The sequence below is a fragment of the Silurus aristotelis genome (assembly GCF_946808225.1).
Source record: "Silurus aristotelis genome assembly, chromosome: 1".
In the NCBI taxonomy this organism is placed as follows: Eukaryota; Metazoa; Chordata; class Actinopteri; order Siluriformes; family Siluridae; genus Silurus; species Silurus aristotelis.
Window position 1 is genome coordinate 7092599 of NC_139574.1, and position 21623 is coordinate 7114221.

The following is a 21623-nucleotide window of genomic DNA, read 5'->3' on the forward strand; positions in this document are numbered from 1 at the left end:
AAGACATCCTATACAGCTGTGTCTCCAACTTTCTGGTACAAGTTTGGGGGAAAACCTCAGATTATAGTGAATAGGATGACCTTTGCAGTTCCCAAGAATTTTGCCTGGAAGACCACTGAGTTAGTAAAGCCTTGTTTTCTCAATCAATTAAACCCCAACCGTGGAAATAGAAACGGCATTAGAAATGATTATCATGACATCACTTTGATTCCCAATATAAACACACAATCCAGCTTAGCCCAATTTTACATTATATATACAGTGAGGAAAATAAGTATTTGAACACCCTGCTATTTTGCAAGTTCTCCCACTTAGAAATCATGGAGGGGTCTGAAATTGTCATTGTAGGTGCATGTCCACTGTGAGAGACATAATCTAAAAAAAAAAAAATCCAGAAATCACGATATGATTTTTTAACTATTTATTTGTATGATACAGCTGCAAATAAGTATTTGAACACCTGAGAAAGTCAATGTTAATATTTGGTACAGTAGCCTTTGTTTGCAATTACAGAGGTCAAACGTTTCCTGTAGTTTTTCACCAGGTTTGCACACACTGCAGGAGGGATTTTGGCCCACTCCTCCACACAGATCTTCTCTAGATCAGTCAGGTTTTTGGCCTGTCGCTGAGAAACACGGTGTTTGAGCTCCCTCCAAAGATTCTCTATTGGGTTTAGGTCTGGAGACTGGCTAGGCCACACCAGAACCTTGATATGCTTCTTACAGAGCCACTACTTGGTTATCCTGGCTGTGTGCTTCGGGTCATTGTCATGTTGGAAGACCCAGCCTCGACTCATCTTCAATGCTCTAACTGAGGGAAGGAGGTTGTTCCCCAAAATCTCGCAATACATGGCCCCGGTCATCCTCTCCTTAATACAGTGCAGTCGCCCTGTCCCATGTGCAGAAAAACACCCCCAAAGCATGATGCTACCACCCCCATGCTTCACAGTAGGGATGGTGTTCTTGGGATGGTACTCATCATTCTTCTTCCTCCAAACACGTTTAGTGAAATTATGACCCAAAAGTTCTATTTTGGTCTCATCTGACCACATGACTTTCTCCCATGACTCCTCTGTATCATCCAAATGGTCATTGGCAAACTTAAGACGTGCCTGGACATGTGCTGGTTTAAGCAGGGGAACCTTTCGTGCCATGCATGATTTCAAACCATGACGTCTTAGTGTATTACCAACAGTAACCTTGGAAACGGTGGTTCCAGCTCTTTTCAGGTCATTGACCAGCTCCTCCCGTGTAGTTCTGGGCTGATTTCTCACCTTCCTTAGGATCATTGAGACCCCACGAGGTGAGATCTTGCATAGAGCCCCAGTCCGAGGGAGATTGACAGTCATGTTTAGCTTCTTCCATTTTCTAATGATTGCTCCAACAGTGGACCTTTGTTCACCAAGCTGCTTGGCAATTTCCCCGTAGCCCTTTCCAGCCTTGTGGAGGTGTACAATTTTGTCTCTAGTGTCTTTGGACAGCTCTTTGGTCTTGGCCATGTTAGTAGTTAGATTCTTACTGATTGTATGGGGTGGACAGGTGTCTTTATGCAGCTAACGACCTCAAACAGGTGCATCTAATTTAGGATAATAAATGTAGTGTAGGTGGACATTTTAAAGGCAGACTAACAGGTCTTTGAGGGTCAGAATTCTAGCTGATAGACAGGTGTTCAAATACTTATTTGCAGCTGTATCATACAAATAAATAGTTTAAAAATCATATATTGTGATTTCTGGATTTTTTTTTTAGATTATGTCTCTCACAGTGGACATGCACCTACGATGACAATTTCAGACCCCTCCATGATTTCTAAGTGGGAGAACTTGCAAAATAGCAGGGTGTTCAAATACTTATTTTCCTCACTGTATATCACTTTTTACACAATAGACATTGTCATAAAGCATTTTTGCAGAGATAAATATATAATTTCCAGGTTTTTTCATATCCAATAAAAAAAAAACCTAATTTCCATAAAGGATTACACTTGATTAGCCAAATGCAGGCAGAAGCCAATTTAAATATAAAACCCTAAAACATCCCAATTAAACAAAAGTCATAGTATCTAATTATGGACAAAAACATTGAAGTGTCCTTTCTAATAAACTGGTACTGTATATTATAAAAACAACATTAAGAATAACAAAAATATATTTGATCCTGTCATTTCTACCATTTGACGATATAAAATAAATAAATAGGAACCCAGTGTGCCACTGCATTAGTGTATAATAAACGTTCAGTCCTATATGGACTTTCACCTCCTCTCATGTTTCCTGTATGTGAGAAGGTCTGAGATGTAGAAGCAAGTGAAAACTAGCAGATACTGCGAATTTGGATGCTACACCATATCTGCTTATTTACAGCGTCTACCACCGATTTCCTGTCTCCTTCCTGAACCATGCTTTACTGCCAGCCTGAAAATATAAATGATGAAATTTAGAAGATTTGAACTGACAGCTTTTCTAATGGCTGAGACTTTGGCTGTTCTAATTCTGCCTCTCAGTGGATGTGATCAGGGCTGCAGATTCTACAGTATCATGTTTAAAGACTAATTTACACTATATGTAGATTAGAGAAATAGTGAGCTATTAAGATTTTATTGACAGTAATGTTTATCACAGAGACTGATTATATCCTGAAGATCTTTTATCTATTATTAGTATAATTATTTATAAAAGTATTTATATTTTTATTATATGTTTTATATAATTTATTATCAATAGTAGTAACAGTATTTTATATGTATATTTTATATAATGTATTATTATTATTAATATTAGTGGTTGTATTTTTTGGAATTATGTTATATATTCTTTATTATTATAATAAATTATTATTAATAATAATTGCAGTTTTTATATTTTATATTATAAAATTATATTTATATTAATAGTAGTAGTAATTACACTTATATTTTTATACAAATTATTGTTATGAATAGAAGTGGAATTTTATATCATGTATTATTATTTATAGTAGTATTTTTATATTTAAAAACTTTATTATTAAAGTATTATTATTATTATTATTATTCGTAGTAGTAGTAGTAGTAGTAGCATTTTTAGAATATTTATATTGTACACAATTTACATAGTTTTATTATTAATAACAAAAGAATTTGTGTTTTTATATTGTATTTAACTACTGTTATTATTATTAATGTTAATTGCACTTTTATAATATAAGTTTATATATTTTTGTATTTATAGTAGTAGTATTTTAGTAGTTGTAATTATATTTCATCATTTATTTATTTTATTTATTTTATTTTTTTCATTTTTTGTAATTGTATAATTATTATTATTATTATTATTATTATTATTATTATTATTATTATTTTTAACTTCTCTTATGATTATTATGATTATGATGATCATGGCACTTAACCGGGCCTCGTCCCAATCCGCTTAACCCTCCACTCAGTAGGCGGCCTATCCGTCGCGCGTATGCTCGACGCAGTGCACTAGGTGTAGTGTGTGGGTTGTGAGAGGCGTTGTGTTTAGGACGCGCCCCGCAGTCTCAACCCCTGTTCTGTTGGTCTCCCGCAGTCAGTCTTCAGTCTTCTCGGAGCTGAAACATGGCTTCACGGCCGCTACTCCGCGCCGCGCTGCTCGTCGCCTTCTCGCTGTTCCTGACGATGGTGCTGGCCTTCGGGCTCCCGGCGGCTCTGGCCTGGCTGGCGCACTGTGCGGGCTTCACGGAGGAGGCCGGGGGCACGCACTGCCTCGCGCTGCTCTACGCGCTCTTCGTGCTGTGTGTGGCCATGCCCCGGATCCCTCGCGGCTCAGTTTCGGTAAGCGCGCGCGCGCGCGCACCCACACGCACGCACACATATATTTTATTATATATATATATATATATATATATATATATATATATATATATATATATATATATATATATATATATATATATATATATAAGTATATTCACGCACGTGCAAACCGCAGCTGCCGTAAATAGTCGTAAATAATAAAACGTTGTACTGTACGTACTCTATCGGTTACTATAGTTACCATAGTAGCTCTGTATGTACAGTATCTCAGATGGCGGTCTTTAAAAATGAGTTTATTTACAATTAAATACATTCTATTGCCATATTTCTATCCCAAAACATATTAGTGATTTTAATCTCAATTACAGAATCACCCAAATTAAATACGGGGTCTAAGTTGAGGTTCGAACACGAGTCATTTTGCTCAAGTGAGATGTTTGGCATCATTTATAGATAAGGTGCTTTACACTAGTCACATGTACGTTACAGCACAGTGAAATTCTGTCCTAGTGATGTTAGGAACCTGGGCTCTGCCAAAATACAGAACAGAGGGTCAAGGGCCTTGCTCAAGGGCCCATGAGTGTCAGCTTGGCAATACTGAGACTTGAACCCCAGACCTTCCAGTAATCCAGAGCATTAACCACTGAGCTTCAACTTCACTGAACTATATAACTATTAACCACACTTACTGACCAGAGGTTTGGTGATTCAAGCCCCAATATCACCAAGCTGACACGTTTGGGCCCTTGAGAAAGGCCCTTAACAACCCTGTGTACCATGGCTGATCCTGCTGTCTGACCCCAGCTCCATCCATCCATCCATCCATTCATCTATGCAGCACCCTTAGAGTCAAACTTTTCCAGTTATAGTCAAAATCTGCTATTACCTTGCAGGCTGGATAGATGATGGATCTGTGAGCTGGAAATTCCTCAAGTGCTTTGATTTCCACATGTTCTTGCTCAACAGTTGCAGCTCACTTCCCGTATTCATGTTTCATGATGTTTTTGCTATTCCATCTTTATACATGCTCATGGCTTCATTAAGAAGAGTCAGAGATATCGGTTTATCTATGCTCAGACGTGTCAGGTATCTCCCCCAGTGAGCGTCTCTCTATCACTGTCAGCTCAGCATTATTCTAAACATGTCTCATAGAGAATACAGTGCTGGCTACGTGGAGCGATGGAGAGATGGAGAGAAATCCTCCAAAGCTCTAGTTAAACCTCAATGTTCAGTGTGCAGCGCTACATTACACATGCATCTACTGAACTAAGGAAATGTCAGGTTTTGTTTGGGTTTGGATTGAAATGTTTTTAGAGAAATCCCATCATGGTTTTGCCTGCTGTAAGACTGATTGGGTTTAATAAATTACACATTTACTTACTTTACTTCTGACTACCCACCTATCTACCTACCAAAACTTTTTCAAACCAACCTACCAAACCGTACTAAACCGTGTATAACGGAAGAAAGTAAATCATTAGTTGAAGTCGAATGAAAAACACAAAAAGAGAGGTGTAAAACAGTAGCAGCTCGACATCAAAGGCCAGAAAAACTATTTGATGTTTTTAAACTGGGTATCATACAGGAAAAAGTCACAGGAACATGTAACAAGTACCGGCAGGAGATTATCGAGACTTCCAACAAAGAAGAGAAATTGATGCATTATACGAATATGTAAATGAGATAAAATGAGACTTTAAAGGTGGAGGCGGGATCTTGTGGAAATTTGAAATTTGATCAAAGTATTCGTACCTACGATAATCCGCTGCTCCTCGTTTGGAGCTGGAGTTTAATTTGTTCCGTGGCCGAGCTCGTATCTCAATTTGCTCGCAGATCGGAGATGAGACGACTTGAGTTAACGAAGACGCTGGCGGAGGGGGAGGGGGGGCGGGGACCGGGATTGGTGGGTAGAAGCGATAGGCAGAGGCGGAGGGAAAACTCGTTTTTTACTATCACTGCTGTACACTACGTATCCGTAACCTTTAATTTCTTTTACTTTTTCTTCTTCGCTAATCTTAATTTTTATCACAGTCTTCGCTTTCTGGCTTCGCTTCGCCATCTAGCAGCTGCGTCTCGAGCTCGTACCTCGTACTCGAGCTCGCTTTGTTTTCAGTTCCTACAGTTCATCGAACTAAAGTTTGTTCCAAACGTGTAGTCAGGCATGATCGATCGATGAATCATGAATCCTCAGCGCAAAACATCTGATTATCATCTTGTCTCGATTCAGAATGAAGCAAATAGTATGATTTTTTTTTTTTAAAGTCACTTCAACTGCATTTTGCTCTACAGACACATTAACATTTTTGTGTGTGTGTGTGTGGATTGTTTTGGGCCAGTGTGTAATAAGAGAGCTGTAGGTGTGTTTGGGTCAGAGTCCATAACAGGGAGTTAAAGAGAAACACAGATGACGTCAGTGTGAGATGTAACATAACAGGATTTGAAACGTTCTTATCTTTCTTATTTTATCAGTGAATCTTTCTTAAAATGTCATTTCGGTACTGTTTTGAATTCACATCCTGTGATTATTACTACATATTGTGGGTGTGGCTTATGTGGGAAAATCTGAGAACCATTGCATTCATCTAGCTGACAAACTAATGGTACAACTTTTCAGAGACCGGGGAAAAAGTAGTTCATGTAGCTAACAATTAATGACCACTATTTAGCACCTAAATCTCATACTGTCTTGATTTTCATTCGCACTCTTTCAATCTTTTTCGTTTTAATGCTGGATTTCTCACAAGAGTTTAAATGAACATTTGGAATTGACACAGAGTTTCACCCTAGATAATTTAATATAATATAGTGTAATCTTTTTATTTACGATTTTTCTGTTCATTTGCAAACATATTTTACATTCATTTTTCCATATTTATACACACACACACACTATATTTCACAATACTATAAGTATTGACCTTTCCTGCTATATGTGGTTCTTTTCCAAAACTGTCACCACAAAGCTGGAGGCACTCAATTCTACAGGACGTCTTAAGAAGCTCTTTAGACGTGTTTAGATGCACCTGTGCACAAAGTGAGTTCCTTGAGGATCTGGTTTACATGCTTTGGAGAGGAAGATCTTGCTGCTATAGAGCTCTGATCTCATCCCTACTGAACACCTTTGGGATGAATGTAAACGCTGACTGCACCCCAGGTCTCCTCACCTACATCGGTACCTGCCTTTCATAACACCCTTGTGGTTGATAAACACAAATATCCATAAGCACACTCCAAAATCTAGAGGAACATCTTCCCAGAAGAGTGGAGGGAATCATAAGAGAACATTTTGACTAAATGTGGAATGCGATGCTTGAAAATCACATACCGTACTTATGACCAGGTGACCCTGCTTTTCATTCAGCTTTTTTTAAGCTCCTTGTGATGTGAAACAGTGTGTGTTTGAGGAGTAGAAGAGTAAAAATGTGGTCTAGAGGAACTAAAGATCAAACTGCCAGTCTAACAGGAAGGTAAGAAAGTCAGCGAGTAACGTTATTGTGTTATTTCCTCCCACAGGTTGAGGGGAAGGCGGTGTTCATCACGGGATGTGACAGCGGATTCGGCCACGCTTTAGCCAAACACCTCCATAAACTGGGCTTCACCGTATTTGCCGGATGCTTCCTGAAGGTACGTGTTGCAGAGCTGCTTTGTTTTATCCGAATCATAATAAGAGCATGTGCACAGGGAATGTGTGACACTTCTTTTCTTCAGCCCTGCTTTACTGATCAGTGTGATTATACAACGCACCGAGAAGTAATTCTGATATTCTGACCATAGATAAAATATATTTACCAAAATAATATTAAAACCTATTTAAATGGATGTAATTTTCACACACAAATGCAGAACTGTGGCTTAAATTTTCCTTTAAATGTGTAGTGTGCATGTGATTGATGAATGTTAAGGGTAGAAATTCAACTGAAATTGCATTAAATCTGGTCGTTTTCAACCAAAATTATTTTATATTTAAGTTCCCTGTTATAGTTCCAACCTGAAATTTTGTAAATTCGCAGTTTATTTCCATTCATTCCCTTTAATTTCAATATTTTTGTTCATTCCAATTGGAAAGTTTTCAGTCCTGGAATTTTGAAACCCTAATCAGGAGACGAATGATCCACTGTGAAGACACCTAATGAGAGCAGCCAAAAGAAGAAGAAGATAAACTTTGATTGTTTCCTTCTGCTTTTCTACTAACTAATTCTCCAAACTCGAGAATGAATCATTCCTGTGATATTGTTGAAAATGAGTGGATGGAGGTGTGCAGCTGTTGTCTAAAACATGGTGAGAGTAATACATGTGTGAGCTGGTGTTGAGTGTGTGACTGGTTGTTGAGTGTGTGACTGGTTGTTGAGTGTGTGAGGTGGTGTTGAGTGTGTGAGGTGGTGTTGAGTTTGTGACTGGTTGTTAAGTATGTGAGGTGGTGTTGGGTGTGTGACTGGTTGTTGAGTGTGTGACTGGTTGTTGAGTGTGTGAGGTGGTGTTGAGTGTGTGACTTGGTGTTGAGTGTGTGACTGGTTGTTGAGTGTGTGAGGTGGTGTTGAGTGTGGGACTGGTTGTTGAGTGTGTGAGGTGGTGTTGAGAGTGTGACTGGTTGTTGAGTGTGTGACTGGTTGTTGAGTGTGTGAGGTGGTGTTGAGTGTGTGAGGTGGTGTTGAGTGTGTGACTGGTTGTTGAGTGTGTGAGGTGGTGTTGAGTGTGTGACTGGTTGTTGAGTGTGTGAGGTGGTGTTGAGTGTGTGACTGGTTGTTGAGTGTGTGAGGTGGTGTTAAGTGTGTGACTGGTTGTTGAGTGTGGGACTGGTTGTTGAGTGTGTGACTGGTTGTTGAGTGTGTGAGGTGGTGTTGAGTGTGTGACTGGTTGTTGAGTGTGTGACTGGTTGTTGAGTGTGTGAGGTGGTGTTGAGTGTGTGACTGGTTGTTGTGTGTGAGGTGGTGTTGAGTGTGTGACTGGTTGTTGAGTGTGTGAGGTGGTGTTGAGTGTGTGACTGGTTGTTGAGTGTGTGAGGTGGTGTTGAGTGTGTGAGGTGGTGTTGAGTGTGTGAGGTGGTGTTGAGTGTGTGACTGGTTGTTGAGTGTGTGACTGGTTGTTGAGTGTGTGAGGTGGTGTTGAGTGTGTGAGGTGGTGTTGAGTTTGTGACTGGTTGTTAAGTATGTGAGGTGGTGTTGGGTGTGTGACAGGTTGTTGAGTGTGTGAGTGGTTGTTGAGTGTGTGAGGTGGTGTTGAGTGTGTGAGGTGGTGTTGAGTTTGTGACTGGTTGTTAAGTATGTGAGGTGGTGTTGGGTGTGTGACTGGTTGTTGAGTGTGTGACTGGTTGTTGAGTGTGTGAGGTGGTGTTGAGTGTGTGACTTGGTGTTGAGTGTGTGACTGGTTGTTGAGTGTGTGAGGTGGTGTTGAGTGTGGGACTGGTTGTTGAGTGTGTGAGGTGGTGTTGAGAGTGTGACTGGTTGTTGAGTGTGTGACTGGTTGTTGAGTGTGTGAGGTGGTGTTGAGTGTGTGAGGTGGTGTTGAGTGTGTGACTGGTTGTTGAGTGTGTGAGGTGGTGTTGAGTGTGTGACTGGTTGTTGAGTGTGTGAGGTGGTGTTAAGTGTGTGACTGGTTGTTGAGTGTGGGACTGGTTGTTGAGTGTGTGACTGGTTGTTGAGTGTGTGACTTGGTGTTGAGTGTGTGACTGGTTGTTGAGTGTGTGAGGTGGTGTTGAGTGTGGGACTGGTTGTTGAGTGTGTGAGGTGGTGTTGAGAGTGTGACTGGTTGTTGAGTGTGTGACTGGTTGTTGAGTGTGTGAGGTGGTGTTGAGTGTGTGACTGGTTGTTGAGTGTGTGAGGTGGTGTTGAGTGTGTGACTGGTTGTTGAGTGTGTGAGGTGGTGTTGAGTGTGTGACTGGTTGTTGAGTGTGTGAGGTGGTGTTGAGAGTGTGACTGGTTGTTGAGTGTGTGAGGTGGTGTTGAGTGTGTGACTGGTTGTTGAGTGTGGGACTGGTTGTTGAGTGTGGGACTGGTTGTTGAGTGTGGGACTGGTTGTTGAGTGTGTGAGGTGGTGTTGAGTGTGTGACTGGTTGTTGAGTGTGTGACTGGTTGTTGAGTGTGTGAGGTGGTGTTGAGTGTGTGACTGGTTGTTGTGTGTGAGGTGGTGTTGAGTGTGTGACTGGTTGTTGAGTGTGTGAGGTGGTGTTGAGTGTGTGACTGGTTGTTGAGTGTGTGAGGTGGTGTTGAGAGTGTGACTGGTTGTTGAGTGTGTGAGGTGGTGTTGAGTGTGTGACTGGTTGTTGAGTGTGTGACTGGTTGTTGAGTGTGTGAGGTGGTGTTGAGTGTGTGAGGTGGTGTTGAGTTTGTGACTGGTTGTTAAGTATGTGAGGTGGTGTTGGGTGTGTGACTGGTTGTTGAGTGTGTGACTGGTTGTTGAGTGTGTGAGGTGGTGTTGAGTGTGTGACTTGGTGTTGAGTGTGTGACTGGTTGTTGAGTGTGTGAGGTGGTGTTGAGTGTGGGACTGGTTGTTGAGTGTGTGAGGTGGTGTTGAGAGTGTGACTGGTTGTTGAGTGTGTGACTGGTTGTTGAGTGTGTGAGGTTGTGTTGAGTGTGTGACTGGTTGTTGAGTGTGTGAGGTGGTGTTGAGTGTGTGACTGGTTGTTGAGTGTGTGAGGTGGTGTTGAGTGTGTGACTGGTTGTTGAGTGTGTGAGGTGGTGTTGAGTGTGTGACTGGTTGTTGAGTGTGTGAGGTGGTGTTGAGAGTGTGACTGGTTGTTGAGTGTGTGAGGTGGTGTTGAGTGTGTGACTGGTTGTTGAGTGTGTGACTGGTTGTTGAGTGTGTGAGGTGGTGTTGAGTGTGTGAGGTGGTGTTGAGTTTGTGACTGGTTGTTAAGTATGTGAGGTGGTGTTGGGTGTGTGACAGGTTGTTGAGTGTGTGAGTGGTTGTTGAGTGTGTGAGGTGGTGTTGAGTGTGTGACTTGGTGTTGAGTGTGTGACTGGTTGTTGAGTGTGTGAGGTGGTGTTGAGTGTGGGACTGGTTGTTGAGTGTGTGAGGTGGTGTTGAGAGTGTGACTGGTTGTTGAGTGTGTGACTGGTTGTTGAGTGTGTGAGGTGGTGTTGAGTGTGTGACTGGTTGTTGAGTGTGTGAGGTGGTGTTGAGTGTGTGACTGGTTGTTGAGTGTGTGAGGTGGTGTTGAGAGTGTGACTGGTTGTTGAGTGTGTGAGGTGGTGTTGAGTGTGTGACTGGTTGTTGAGTGTGGGACTGGTTGTTGAGTGTGGGACTGGTTGTTGAGTGTGGGACTGGTTGTTGAGTGTGTGAGGTGGTGTTGAGTGTGTGACTGGTTGTTGAGTGTGTGACTGGTTGTTGAGTGTGTGAGGTGGTGTTGAGTGTGTGACTGGTTGTTGTGTGTGAGGTGGTGTTGAGTGTGTGACTGGTTGTTGAGTGTGTGAGGTGGTGTTGAGTGTGTGACTGGTTGTTGAGTGTGTGAGGTGGTGTTGAGAGTGTGACTGGTTGTTGAGTGTGTGAGGTGGTGTTGAGTGTGTGACTGGTTGTTGAGTGTGTGACTGGTTGTTGAGTGTGTGAGGTGGTGTTGAGTGTGTGAGGTGGTGTTGAGTTTGTGACTGGTTGTTAAGTATGTGAGGTGGTGTTGGGTGTGTGACTGGTTGTTGAGTGTGTGACTGGTTGTTGAGTGTGTGAGGTGGTGTTGAGTGTGTGACTTGGTGTTGAGTGTGTGACTGGTTGTTGAGTGTGTGAGGTGGTGTTGAGTGTGGGACTGGTTGTTGAGTGTGTGAGGTGGTGTTGAGAGTGTGACTGGTTGTTGAGTGTGTGACTGGTTGTTGAGTGTGTGAGGTTGTGTTGAGTGTGTGACTGGTTGTTGAGTGTGTGAGGTGGTGTTGAGTGTGTGACTGGTTGTTGAGTGTGTGAGGTGGTGTTGAGTGTGTGACTGGTTGTTGAGTGTGTGAGGTGGTGTTGAGAGTGTGACTGGTTGTTGAGTGTGTGAGGTGGTGTTGAGTGTGTGACTGGTTGTTGAGTGTGGGACTGGTTGTTGAGTGTGGGACTGGTTGTTGAGTGTGTGAGGTGGTGTTGAGTGTGTGACTGGTTGTTGAGTGTGTGACTGGTTGTTGAGTGTGTGAGGTGGTGTTGAGTGTGTGACTGGTTGTTGAGTGTGTGAGGTGGTGTTGAGTGTGTGACTGGTTGTTGAGTGTGTGAGGTGGTGTTGAGTGTGTGACTGGTTGTTGAGTGTGTGAGGTGGTGTTGAGAGTGTGACTGGTTGTTGAGTGTGTGAGGTGGTGTTGAGTGTGTGACTGGTTGTTGAGTGTGGGACTGGTTGTTGAGTGTGGGACTGGTTGTTGAGTGTGTGAGGTGGTGTTGAGAGTGTGACTGGTTGTTGAGTGTGTGACTGGTTGTTGAGTGTGGGACTGGTTGTTGAGTGTGGGACTGGTTGTTGAGTGTGTGAGGTGGTGTTGAGTGTGGGACTGGTTGTTGAGTGTGGGACTGGTTGTTGAGTGTGTGACTGGTTGTTGACTGTGTGACTGGTTGTTGAGTGTGTGAGGTGGTGTTGAGAGTGTGACTGGTTGTTGAGTGTGTGACTGGTTGTTGAGTGTGTGAGGTGGTATTGAGTGTGTGACTGGTTGTTGAGTGTGTGAGGTGGTGTTGAGTGTGTGAGGTGGTATTGAGTGTGTGACTGGTTGTTGAGTGTGTGAGGTGGTGTTGAGTGTGTGAGGTGGTGTTGAGTGTGTGACTGGTTGTTGAGTGTATAATGTGGTGTCGACCCACAGGACCAGGCTGGCGAGGGGGCGATGGAGCTGGAGAACATGCACTGTGACAGGCTGAAGGTGGTGCAGCTGGATGTGTGCAGTGATGAGCAGGTCTCTAGAGCTGTGGAATTCATTAGGGCCAACCTGGAGAACCCAGAGAGAGGTGTGCAGTCATGTTTGTACTTTCTATCCACCCATCCATCCATTTGTCCATCCGTCCATCCATCTACACACATTCTGTTTATATTGTACATTTTATCTTCACTTGAAGCAGGAGACCCAAACCTGTTCCAGCATGACATTGCACAAAGCCAACTCCATGAACATATACTTTGCATTGTGTTTTGTATTTGCATGTGTAATTGCATATTTCATTTTTACATCTCATCAGTTGAAGGTTAAGGGCCTCACTCAAGGGCCCAGCAGTGGCATTTTGATTGTGCTGGGAATTTAACTCATGTCCTTCTGTTTCAAAGTCCATCACCTGAACCACCAAGAATCCTCTTCCCACTAACAGCGTTGGGGTCAGAGAGTTTATAGCAACAGATCTTCCACCACTGAGCTTCCACTTCCCTTTCTTTCTCTGCAGGTTTGTGGGCCGTGGTGAACAACGCCGGTGTTTCCATGTTCGGGGAGGTGGAATTCACCACCATGGACACGTACAAGCAGGTGTCAGAGGTCAACCTTTGGGGAACCATTCGAGTGACCAAAGCTGTTCTGCCTCTCATCCGCAGAGCGAAAGGTAACACATACTTTTACAAACAAAACAACACACACACATATTCAAGCTGCTTAGCATGAACTTCTACTCAATGCATGGATGTAGTTCGGTTGCCAGTTCATTCAAAACCTCTGAAATTTGTTTGGAAAGAGTTCTGAAGGTCCAAAAACATTTTCATGAATCTGATTTGTTAGTTTTTGGAAATTTACTGATTTGAGCCGTTTTGTTGGAGCTAAGAATTTTTAAACATTGAAGATCTCTTGAAGAACCCTTCTCTAAAGTGCATCTTGTCATGTTATTACATGTTTTATTAAATGGTTCTTTATTGGTGCTTATTCTCCCAAAAAATATCTACTTGTACATGTTTATGATGGCACAGTTGTAGAAACAACTAGGAGCCCCTAAAAGGTTCCATGTACCCCATCAGAAATTATTCACAAATGTCAGACAACGTTACAAGTAGAACATGTTTATGGAAAGCTAAGAACCCCTGATTGTTTACTGAATCCCTGAAGAGCATATTCCCTTTAGAGAGTATGTTCTTCTGGGGTTCTCTGTAGTCTCTGCCTCCTTAAAAACTTCTACATGGAAAGCACACAGATAAAAAACACTATTGTAGAAACCAATCAGGAACCCTTGAAGGTTCTGGATAAGTGTGTGGTACAAACTCCTAATTATTGGTAATTATTTACATTTTAATAACAAGAGCCTGGCAGATTTAGAAAACCCACCTATGTAAACTCTTGGTACACTCTTAGGTCTTGGAACTCAGGTTCCTCTAGGGTTCTTGAAGGATTTAGTTAATAATTAGGGATTCTTGGCTTCTTAAGTTATGTTTGAAAGTGCTTCCGAAAAGAAACCCTTAAAGACTTTATGTAGAACCCTACAACGTGTTCGATCACAAAGGGATTCCAAGAACACCCGTGGAGAACCTTTTGAAGAGCATGTACTTGGTACACTGTTAGAAAAAAGGTTCTTTTTATTTTGAGGTTTATTGTACATACACGGGTGAATTAACTCCAAGTTATTGTTGTTCAGGTCATCTGGAAAATAGCGTCATAAATTATTATGGGTTCTTATGGGTTTGTAGGATAATTAAGATTTAAAACCTTTAAAACTTTTGATAATAAACCTGAAAAAACAAATAAATAAATAAGACAGAAAACATCCTACTTATATGGAAGTCCTCCATTGTATTTCCCTGTCTTTTAAGTTTTCTCTTTATTACGACTTAAATTAGTTAATTAATTAATTGGTTATTATTAGTTAGTTAATTAATTAGTGGATTGTGAATTAATTACTTGATTGTTATTATTAGTTAATTAATTGATAATTTATAGTCACCAGTGCTTAATTTTTCCATGTACTGGGCGTAGGAGCATGTTCTAGAGGCAGCATGATGGATAATAACAATAAGCATGTGTGAATTGAAAAATTCATTTCGAGATCACAAAAATTGATAATGCATGGCCTCTTCGCACCTCCATGTACTTACGTTGAAAATGGTAATTATTTTCGGTATTTTTGAAAACTCTTTTTGTCATTGACCAGTTCTTGATCAGTAAATAAAAGGTGAAAGTTGCTGCTGTGTTCCAGGCCGTGTGGTGAACATAGCCAGCATGTACGGCCGGATGGGAAACGCTCTGCGCTCCCCGTACTGCATCTCCAAATACGGTGTGGAGGCCTTCTCCGACTGCCTCCGGTACGAGATGAAGGCCTGGGGGGTCAAAGTGTCCGTCATCGAGCCCGGGAACTTTATCGTGGCGACAGGAATCCTGACCCGCGACATCGTGGCCTCTACGGCCGAGAAGCTGTGGAAAGAGGCGCCCCCTGGTGTGCAGGAGGACTACGGAAAGCCCCACTTTGAGCAGTACATGGCCCTGATGCGCTCCTATTGCAACAGCGGCCAGCGCGACGTCACGCCAGTTTTGGACGACATCACAGACGCCGTCGTTTCCAAACGGCCGTTCACGCGCTATAACCCCATGGAGCCGTACTGGTGGATTCGCATGCAGGTCATGAGCCATCTCCCAGGAGCCATTTCAGACCGGTTGTATTTCTAAAGCGTTCTGATTCCTCCCTCGTTCTCTCTCTCTCTCTCTCTCTCTCTCTCTCTCTCTCGCGCTTTATCTATCTATCCACATGATGACTGAGGGTTGCTCTCACATGATCATTATGAAACTTTGCTCACACTCGCATCCGCAAAACTTTTCGTCATCTTTAACACGCTGTGAAATTAAATAACACGTTTTTTTGATGAGTTCTGTGGGTCTGCTCAGGCATTCCAGATATTCATGTTACATGTGATGATAACCAGCATTCTGATTTCTAGGAATTACATCTGATACGAAACTCAACATGTGGTCTCTCCGAATAACGAAAAAATAGAAGCATAGATCGCAATTTTACATCCCTAATCAGAGAGCAAATAGTGTTCTCCTCTGAGCGGGTCACGCCGTCCTGACTCGACGTCCTGGTCTCTCGTGTCCTGGAGAAGGCCTGGGATAGCCTTCACATTCCCAGCTGGGCTCTGTTATATGATGGTAGAGTGCTGATTGGGAAACGGGAGATGAATAGAGCCATAAAACAATTCCTCTTAACCTTTTAAAACCACGACGTACAGAACATCACACACAAACTCAATAAAGACAGACAAATGAATAACTGCAGAAAGGCCACACCGCAGACAGGATTTGCATTTCACACATCGGAAAAGCGAATTAAATCGTCCAGATCTCCCGTGCAGGAGCTCTTAAAGTACAGCGCAACATCGATGCACCGAAAAACAATAAAAAAAATACATTTAAAGGAATAAATAAGAACAGAATTGACCTTTACAGACATTGTTAAATATTTCAATCCCTGCTGCCAAGATGCTCATGTGTTGTTCACGGATCATAGTAGGTAAAACTTTCTGTCACCGGCGGTCGGATTTATTCACGCACATTAAAGTAGCGGACTATAAGCCGCTACTTTTTTCCCACGATTTGAACCCCGCGGCTTAAACAACGAAGCGGCTAATTTATAGATTTTTCCTGGGTTTTTCCAGGTTTCACAAACTTCAAGCCAAAAAACTGAACCCCATAACATTAGACCGATGAAATTTCCGAACGGAAACGAAAAAACGCACCTCACCTGTGTTCTGAGCTGCACGGCATCACCGATGGTGATTTTTAAACGCATGACGATGCCAAAAGATAAACATCCGAGAGAAATAGTTGTTGGTAGGCTACTGTTTAGATACAAGCCGTTGTAACGTGTTGAGTCTGGGTGAAGGGAGCGCTCACTAACTTCAGATGCAACAGAAATCATATAAGCACAGACAGGTTTCCAAAACTCGTGCTTTTTTATTTTTCTTGGCAACAGCGTTACGGGTTAGTCAAAGAAACTTAGAAATGAGCATCAGAAAATAATAAGGACATATTCTTTGGTCTTGCACACATGCAGTAATAGCGGAAAAATTCCAGGCTATTCCCAAAATGCCGCTCTGCTCTTAAAGGAAGCGCAACATATTTCACCCGTTACACCGTGTAACAGACACTGTCTTTCGTTAAAGCCTGTGTAGAGTTCATTAGTTTCAGTGTAGACACCAGCGGCTTATAGACAGGTGCGGCGTATTTATGTTTAAAATAAAAATCTTTGTAAAATTCAGTGGGTGCCATCATGTGACCCTTCATGGTCATATATGGGTGCGCTTAATAGTCCGGAAATTACGGTAATTAAAAGCATCTTTCTTTTCACTTTTTTATTTAAAGTTAGGGCTGGTTTTAATTCGAATTTACATTTTAAAACGATTAAGATTTTTTCTTAAATCGAGGTTTATTTTAAATAAACATGTTGACGCACACATCCAATCAGATACATCGTCATTGCACCAGTGGCAGAATAATTGGGAGACAATATCGTCCGACCACATGATGGCGCACCTGATTAACCGCTCATGTGTGAGAGCCTTCTATAGAGGAATGTAATGTAGAAATACCCTCATGGAGACGGACGGTTCTTCACATCAGGATGACATTGTGCCTGAGAACGTAACGATTCCTCTGAAATCAGACATTAAGAACCCCCATATAACCAAAATAGCACGATCCTATATATATATATATATATAGACTTATAGATATAAACTTTAGAAAGCTCCAGAGCAATACATAAGGTATGTGGAAATAAAAGACCTGGAGATTGCAAAAACAACCTAATTAATAAATTAAATAAATAAATAAATCTGCAAAAATCAGGCTGAAATCTCAAAAGATTCAAGATTTTTATTTGTCCCCAGCAAAGTTACTTGCAGAATACGACTTGCAGTGAAATAATATCATTTTTATTTGTATTTTTTTCATGAGATTTGATCACCCGTTTGAATACATCCCATAATCGAATGGGTTCATCCCCCGGGTTCTAAAGATATAATAAAGATAATTTTATATAAAGTAAGTAAATATATATAAATATTTTTCTATAAATGTTTAATAAGGACTAAACAGAAAATCTTTTCAAATCTGCTTTTCAAATGCATAAATAAAAAAAAACAAAAAAATGATTATATATATATATATATATATAAATAAAATAAGGCTAAAATGAAAAGGCGGACCTGATGACAGGGTCAGATACGCTGTGCACAGAAATCCGAGGACTGAAAATAAGACTGACTGAAGATTTGATCATCAGCCCAGAGTTCTGGTGAGTTTAACGAGTTTACTGTGAAACCGTTTCTTCTTTTTTAATCGAAGGCTAATTAGTGTATACACTACAGGTGTGGATTTTCAATGCATCACAACGATGCTGTTAGAAAAAACGCAGCTTTTGGTATCAGCGAGTAAAAAATCACAGCTAAAGTGAAAACAAAACTAATTTTTCTTTTTTTTTTTTTTCACTTACAATTGCACAAATCCGTCACTAATCACTTCAGCGATATCGGTCTTTTGACATGGTTTAAAAGAGCAGAGTTATATGTAATTATTGAGATCAATATTATCATCAATACTCCCCCAGTGTTATTGAGTATTGATCTCCTTCATTGTTCTACCTTGCTGACAAGAACAACCTTGTGTCTTGTTGCTGAGCTCAGTCCTGTCACATGATCCTCGTCTTCCACAAGCTCACTTCAGTAGCAGAGTTCAGCTGTTCCTCACCCAGTGTGAAGCTCCTACACAGCTGTTTCTGTTTCAGTTAATGACTGGGATTCACCCTGCGTATGAAATTGATGATCGTTATCACCTGCTTTGTACAGTTGGTTAATCATTCACCAGACTCTCTTCTCGCAAAATCCCTGACTGTGCAGAAAATAAGAATTGAAGGCCAAAGTGTTGTCACACCAAATACTGATTTTAAATTTCTTTTTTGGTTTTCATTTTGTTTAATACATTTTTAACACTTATTTTTTTAAAGTGTTCTGAGTTTACAGCATTTTTTTATCCCCACACCTGATTAAAAGTTCTGCACAGTGTTTTGGTCGTGTTTTGCGTACGAGGAGGAAGCAGATCTGCGTGAAGCCCCTGCTGTTAATCTGTGGTCTGTTTTCAGTTAGACAGCAGACCACCACGGGATGAAAGGGGCCGCCTGTGGTCGTGTCCGAGTCCAAGTCTGTGTAATAAAAGTGAAGTGAAACTGAAATGTAGAGTTTTGAAGAGTTCAGCACTCTCGACGGCGTTCTTTCACACGATAGGAATTTGATTCGAGCACTTAAGATGGAAAACACCACAAAGGGTTTATTGATCAAATTTCGAGTCAAGTTCTAAAGTGTGAAACTGTTTTCATGGGACAAAAAGCTCAAATATCTAAAATAGCTTTTCTGTGAATGATCTGGTTTGATAAATGAGTCTCAGTGTTTCCTTTTGGAGGTAAAACCTGCTATAGGTATTAAACCCCAGTGTTCAGTGTTTTTTGGGGGATTGGCCACTAGAGGGAGTAACTGTCTCTTGTGCTTTTAAAATCTAATTTGTTACGCTTTTTGGGAAATTTCTATTTGTAGTTTTGCTACAATAAAGGTGCTTTGAGAAAGAAGTGTCTTGTTTGCTTACTGTATTCATCATGTCGTCTTCACACGTGTATTTGTTCCTCATTCGCCAGAATGTAAATCTGACCAAAAACAACTAACAATTAATTCCTGATGTTATTTTTTTGCATGTTTGTTACACTTTAATGTTTTAGATCATCAAACTAATTTAAATATTAGAAAAAGATAACAAGTGAACACAACATGCAGTTTTTAATTGAAGGTTTTTATTATTGCGGGAAAACAAAATCCAAAACTACATGGCCCTGTGTGAAAAAGTGTTTGCCCCCCTGTAAAAACTGTGGTTTATCACACCTGAGTTCAATTTCTCTCACCACACCCCCAGGCCTGATTACTGCTACACCTGTTCACAATCAAGAAATCTCTTAAATAGGACCTGCCTGACAAAGTGAAGTAGACCAAAAGATCCTCAAAAGCTAGACATCATGCTGAGGATCAGAGAAATTCAGAAACAAATGAAAGTCATTGAGATCTATCAGTCTGGAAAAGGTTATAACGCCATTTCTAAAGCTTTGGGACTCCAGGGAACCATAGTAAGAGCCATTATTCACAAATGGCAACAACATGGAACAGTGGAGAACCTTCCCAGGAGTGACCGGCCGATCAAAGTTACCCCAAAAGCACAGTGACGACTCATTCAAGAGGTCACAAAAGACCCCACGACAACATCCAAAGAACTGCAGGCCTCACTTGCCTCAGTTAAGGTCAGTGTTCATGACTCCACCATAAGAAAGAGGCGGGAAAACATGGTCTTCATGGCAGAAAGACAAGATAAAAACCGCTGCTGAGCAAAAAGAACATTAAAGCTCGTCTCAGTTTTGCCAAAAAACATCTTGATGATCCCCAAGACCTTTGGGAAAATACTAATGAGACAAAAGTTGAACTTTTGTTCAACTTTGTTGTTCAACAAAAGTTGAACTTTTTGAAAGGTGTGTGTCCCATTACGTCTGGCGTAAAAGTAACACCCCATTTCAGATAAAGAACATCATACCAACAGTGAAATATGGTGGTGGTAGTGTGATGGTCTGGGGCTCTTTTACTGCTTGAGGACCTGGAAGACTTGCTGTGTGTGATAAATGGAACCATGAATTCTGCTGTTTATCAAAAAATCCTGAAGGAGAATGTCCAAACATCTGTTCGTGACCTCAAGCTGAAGCGAACTTGGGTTCTGCAAAAGGACAATGATCCAAAACACACAACAGCAAGTCCACCTCTGAACGGCTGAAGAAAAACAAAATGAAGATTTTGGAGTGACCTAGTCAAAGTCCTGACCTGAATCCTATTGAGATGCTGTGGCATGACCTTAAAAAGGCGGTTCCTGCTCAAAAACCCTCCAGTGTGTCTGAATTACAACAAGATGAGTGACCAAAATTCCTCCACAGCGCTGTAATAGACTCATTCATCACAAACGCTTGATTGCTGCTAAGGGAGGCCCAACCAGTTATTAGGTTTAGGGGGCAAACACTTTTTCACACAGGGCCATGTAGTTTTGGATTGTGTTTTTACAAGTGAAAACTGCATGTTGTGTTCACTTGTGTTCTCTTTTACTAATATTTACATTAGTTTGATGAGCTGAAACATTAAAGTGTAACAAACATGCAAAAAAATAAAAATAAATAAATAAATAAATAAATAAATAAAAATCACACCACTGTATATGAAAGCCTGGATTTGAGGTTTTCCTCAGAACATCACATTGCCTTCAAACACTTCTTCCCATATTATATCATAGTGCATAAGGCTTTAAGGGAATGGCTGACACGGGTTCATGCTTGTTGAATAAAATGTCAACATTGTACACCAGACAGACTGTGTGTCCCTGGACAGAAAATGAGAGATCTCCATGTTCAAGCAGGTGAATCGAGTCAAAAACGAACTCTGCCCAAAAACATGACTGCTATTGACACCATTTGATTGCAATAATCTCGTACCAAATCCAGTGCAATGCAATAGGTTATCATTTGAAAAGACTGATGAAACTGCAGTGTAACTCTGGACTCATGACGTCATCGCTGCATCATTTAAAGTCACCTGTAGAAGGCGCTCTTCTACTGTTCATACCCATCTCCTGCGGCAACCATGTTGGATATTGAGAGACGAAATGTCACCTTTAAAAACAGAATATTACAGCTTCATAAATGAGTCCCGAGGGGACAGTGGAAAGGAAAATTTCCTTGAGAGGAACTTTAAAAGGAACCCGTCCTCATCTGGGTGACACCAAATGTCCATTCAGTACAGTTTTTATCATTGTTGAGGTTAGAAGCTGTTCACTGATGGACACAATTTGCATTGGATGGGTTCCATTTAAAGAGAATTTTACCTAAATGTAGGTTTCGGGGGCCATCAGACAGGTCCAGAGAGCAGAAGGTGGATGAAGCAGGATCAC

General features: G+C 41.2%; 1 protein-coding gene across 2 annotated transcripts; it reads left to right on the plus strand.

The window, feature by feature from the left end:
• The first annotated feature begins 3418 nt into the window (after positions 1–3418).
• bdh1 (3-hydroxybutyrate dehydrogenase, type 1) lies at positions 3419–17439 on the plus strand. Of its 2 annotated transcripts, XR_014534606.1 has the most exons (6): positions 3419–3792; positions 7288–7398; positions 12513–12654; positions 13081–13233; positions 14809–16163; positions 16915–17439. XR_014534606.1 is itself a non-coding variant. In XM_083548095.1 (5 exons), exons 1-5 carry the CDS (start codon positions 3577–3579, stop codon positions 15273–15275), a joined length of 1089 nt encoding a protein of 362 aa, XP_083404221.1. In that variant the 5' UTR covers positions 3496–3576; the 3' UTR covers positions 15276–16164. The 2 variants fall into 2 exon arrangements, 1 of the variants encoding a protein (XP_083404221.1); XM_083548095.1 differs by lacking the exon at positions 16915–17439 and having other exon boundaries at positions 3496–3792; positions 14809–16164.
• Positions 17440–21623: the final 4184 nt, after the last annotated feature.